At 32.9% G+C, this 4,181-nt stretch overlaps 1 protein-coding gene and 1 non-coding gene across 3 annotated transcripts; both read left to right on the plus strand.

The window, feature by feature from the left end:
• The first annotated feature begins 255 nt into the window (after nt 1-255).
• LOC113846743 (thylakoid lumenal 17.4 kDa protein, chloroplastic) lies at nt 256-3,352 on the plus strand. 2 transcript variants are annotated; one of them, XM_027475341.1, is made up of 4 exons: nt 256-411; nt 604-716; nt 1,905-2,151; nt 2,762-3,352. In XM_027475341.1, the coding sequence occupies exons 1-4, from the start codon at nt 300-302 to the stop codon at nt 2,983-2,985; spliced, it is 696 nt and encodes a 231-aa protein (XP_027331142.1). In that variant the 5' UTR covers nt 256-299; the 3' UTR covers nt 2,986-3,352. The 2 variants fall into 2 exon arrangements, with proteins under 2 accessions (XP_027331142.1, XP_027331150.1); XM_027475349.1 differs by having other exon boundaries at nt 610-716; nt 2,762-3,235.
• Nucleotides 3,353-3,551: 199 nt separating this feature from the next.
• On the plus strand, nt 3,552-3,622 carry TRNAG-CCC. The gene has a single exon. It is a non-coding gene; the product is annotated as a tRNA-Gly (tRNA).
• Nucleotides 3,623-4,181: the final 559 nt, after the last annotated feature.

Raw genomic sequence — 4,181 nt, forward strand, 5'->3', positions numbered from 1 at the left:
AAAATGTTTAAAGCCAAATAATGATACATAGAGGGGTCACGCGCTGGATACTTTATTTGTATTGGGCATAATTAACAAGAAAGTTAAATTAATCTGATGTTTGGCTTATGATAATTATACAACTACAGTTAATTTAAGAAAAGTTTATCAGTTGTAAGTTTATTTAAAATTAATAAAGAGGTCGGGAAAAAAACAAGCAGTGGTGTAGTGCCACGTGTGATGACATGTAACATATTTATCCACAGATAAGCGAAGGTGGAGTGGTCTGGAACTGGAAGCTCTAAACTGAAGAGACAAGAATGGCCAACGTTTCAATTCCACTCCCAAGAAACGCTTTCTCAATTCCCAATTGCTCAACCAAACGCCCTTCTTTCACCCCTTCTCCTTCAACTCTCAGAATTTCTTGCTCTGGTTCAGCTCTCACTCTTTCTTTTTCTTATGTTGTATGATTCTTAGTACTTTGCTTCCAACATGTCAATGTGTTATGTAAAATCCAGGGAATGAGTGAAGACCCTTTACCCCTCTTAATCTTCGTATAAAAAAGTTTGATTGTGAAATTTGTTTTGTTAATATAAATATTAGTGTGACCTATGTTTTTGGTAGGAGTAGCTGAGTTAGATGGATCTCAAAATAAGGGAATCAAGGGCATGGCCTGTGGTATTCTTGCAGCTATCACTGTTACTTCTGCTACATTTCCCCTTATGGCTGCTACTCAGGTTTAAACTAAAGCTTAATCTTTACCAGTGATGACAAAACTATCATTCTCTGTGCATTTGCTAGGAAAGTGGGAATCTTATTTTTTTTCCAGATATTTTGATAAGTCCAATAAAAAATTTAATAGATTGCTAGGTCATTGGGGTTCCCTGACTTTCTTGTAGTCATGTAAACTGCATATTCAGACAAATTTCCTCATATTCAAGTTAAGCTCTCGCATTGCTGTCGGAGGCCAATTTCCACAGTCTTTAGGTCTATACTCAATAAGGAAATTTCATTTTCTGAGAGATTAGCAATCAAAAAATGAAGGAGATCACTTAACGTGTTTGTTTCTTAATTAGAGTAATGAAGCCGGTTACATGAGCATGATAGTTACTGAACTCATTAGGTGCTTTGTGGATGAAGTAGCAATTAGGCCCTAGAAACAGATTTTGCTATGAAGATATCAACTAGGGTTAGAAGAGATGAAATGATTGCTCTCTCTATGTATCTTTTAATTCTTTCCATGCTTACATGATATAGACAATCTGTTGTTACAGCAGCTATAGTTGTGATAGTTATTGTAGTTAAGTAGTGAAAGAAGTTAGTTAGAAGGGATCCGTGAGGTAAATAAATAGGATGAAGATGTTGAGGAAAGGGCATTTAGATTTGTTGTCATGTGTAAACTGAGTTTTTGCTTTTTGTGAAGGGAAAACTCTTGGAAAAGGAGTTCTCTCCTATTTTCTGTTTTCTCCATTCAATTTAATAAAATCTTTCTTTTCTTTTCCATTTCTATTCTTGGCTTCATAACAAAATGCAACAAATATGTTCAAATTACAACACTCGGGTTTTGACATGTTAGCACACTTGAGGTAAACCACTACCGAGTTTGGAGTCATGTTTTCCTCAATAAGATATTGGGGTTTGACTAGGAAGCTTATTAGAAGTTTGGTTAAATTTAGTCTGTCTTCAGAAACATTTCTTTCATCGTGTAGTTCCAATAGTCTTGTGGATAAATCCTAAGAGCCTCAGATGGATGTCCGTCACAACTTTGCAGATATAACCATACATTATTATTATTATTATTATTATATTCTACATATTAAAGGTTCAAATTATTCTGTTTTAGTATCGTTAACATATCATATCAGTTATAAATGTTACTGTGAGTATAAATTTGTGAAAGACAAACACAAATGTTGTCCTTGCAGAGACTTCCCCCATTGTCAACTGAACCCAATCGGTGCGAGCGTGCATTTATTGGCAACACAATTGGTCAGGCAAATGGTGTATATGACAAACCATTAGATCTCCGGCTTTGTGATTTCACAAATGAAAAATCCAACTTGAAGGGGAAATCCCTCTCTGCAGCACTCATGTCAGATGCTAAGTTTGATGGTGCTGACATGACAGAAGTTGTGATGTCAAAGGCTTATGCTGTTGGCGCCAGCTTTAAAGGTAACATTTTTTACTTGTGCAATTGTGCAAAACCAACTTAATGTTAGCTTAGTTTGTCGCTTTGTCAACCTTCATAGATGATCAAATATCATGTTTTTGAACAAATTTTTTTTTCCTGGTGAACTTATTATATTTATGAAGAGTTTTTGAGAGCGATCTATTAAGCGTGAATAGTGAAAGATATAAAATCACCTTGATATTATCCATCTTTCCCAAAACTGGATATACCGATTTGTTTAAAAGATGTTTTAATAATTATCATGGAGCTCATGACAACATGTGCCTTAAAAATAGTTTATGAACAACCTGTAGAAATAACTTGTAATTCTCGTAAGCTCTTTTTAACTTATTTTGATTAAGCTTCTTGGTATGATTTATCAGACCAAACACTTTTTATTTTATCGCAACAAGTTTCAAGATGAAATTTATAGCATAAGTTCCTATGTAAAAGGAACTTAATTAACATGTGTGTAACTAAATTCTCCAGGAATATGGTGAGCTTGGGGATATTTTATAGAATTAAGTTCCAAAAATTATATGTCAAACATGCAAGTTGTGATTCATCCTATTTACCACATAAACAAGATGATGATCCAAGGATATTTTACAGGGGTGGACTTCTCAAATGCAGTCTTGGACCGTGTGAACTTTGGGAAAGCTGATCTTGAAGGAGCCGTATTTAGGAACACAGTATTGTCGGGCTCCACGTTTGATGATGCTAAGCTGGACAATGCAGTTTTTGAGGACACTATCATTGGCTACATTGATCTCCAGAAGCTATGCACAAACAAGACAATCGGTGCTGAAGGGAGGGCTGAACTTGGATGTCGATAAAAGGCATAGAGACTTCATAGTTTTCTATTTCTTGTGTGCTGCTATGCAAAACATGACACATATTTTGGTGAGGGTAGCCTGTAGATGAATGCTACATCCGAAAGTAAATTTAATTCTTTGCTTTTCCTGTATAATGTTGTATAACTTGTATTATTCCTTATGATTTTAATTCAGTTATTGAAGACTTTGGTATGATTAATAATTGTACTTGTAATTTTTGCATTGTTGAGTTGATGCTTCACAACTTTGTTAACTTTTCAGTTTTAGCCACAAACTCAGTAGTTGAAACCAAATAAGCGTGTATTTGGTACTGCATTCAGTCACCAAAAAATACACGTTAATTCATATGCTATTGAGAGTAGCCTTCACATATGTTCTCTTGTGAACGTAGTTCTAAACATGCACTAACTTTATTTTGTACTATTACTAATATCAAGTTAAAAAATCACCTTGGGACACATAATTCATAACCAAATCACAAATTTTTATTTAAAAGAACATAGTTTACGGTGTGTATTCATGATTCCATTTGTTAAATTAATTTTGTGACATGATATGATAGCTAAGCGCATCTGGTGTAGTGGTATCATAGTACCCTCCCACGGTACTGACCGGGGTTCGATTCCCCGGATGCGCAACGTAAATTAAATAAGGAGAATATATTTAAATTTTATCTTAAATAAAATTTGTATCTTATTTTTGCAGTGTTTAGGATTTTTATTGCGTAATCATAATGTTACCCCCAATGTAAAGTAGATTCGCGAGATCATTTTAGACATGTCACATCTATCTTTTTTATTCAGTTATTTTGTTTGTCACTAACAATAAAAACAAAATATGGGCATAATAATTTTTTTATATGTAAATACTTTCTTTGTCAATATAAATATAATTATAACAAAAAAAGATATATAATTAAACAACATTACTATATATATATATATATATATAGGCTGTTTTTATATAGGGTATTCATATTCAATAATACAAAAAATATGGTTTTTTTTATTTATTACATGAATATGGGATCTTATCAAATCTCGCCAATGGTGTTTTTTAAGTCAAAAATCTCAAACATATAAAAACTCGCCAATAATGACATTTTAAAAAATATATTATATATTTATATAATCATCAGTGGCAACATTTATGATTTAAAAAAATATATAAATTGTTATTAGCAAGTTTTAAATATT

This window comes from Abrus precatorius, unplaced genomic scaffold, assembly GCF_003935025.1.
Source record: "Abrus precatorius isolate BTA unplaced genomic scaffold, Abrus_2018 Scaffold10, whole genome shotgun sequence".
In the NCBI taxonomy this organism is placed as follows: domain Eukaryota; kingdom Viridiplantae; phylum Streptophyta; class Magnoliopsida; order Fabales; family Fabaceae; genus Abrus; species Abrus precatorius.

Excerpts from the sequence above, each read along its gene's own strand:
- LOC113846743 (XM_027475341.1), top strand. The coding sequence starts at position 300 with ATGGCCAACGTTTCAATTCCACTCCCAAGAAACGCTTTCTCAATTCCC. Across the intron at positions 412-603 it reads TCTCAGAATTTCTTGCTCTG|GAGTAGCTGAGTTAGATGGA; the intron begins GTTCAGCTCTCA and ends TGTTTTTGGTAG. Across the intron at positions 717-1,904 it reads CCCTTATGGCTGCTACTCAG|AGACTTCCCCCATTGTCAAC; the intron begins GTTTAAACTAAA and ends TTGTCCTTGCAG.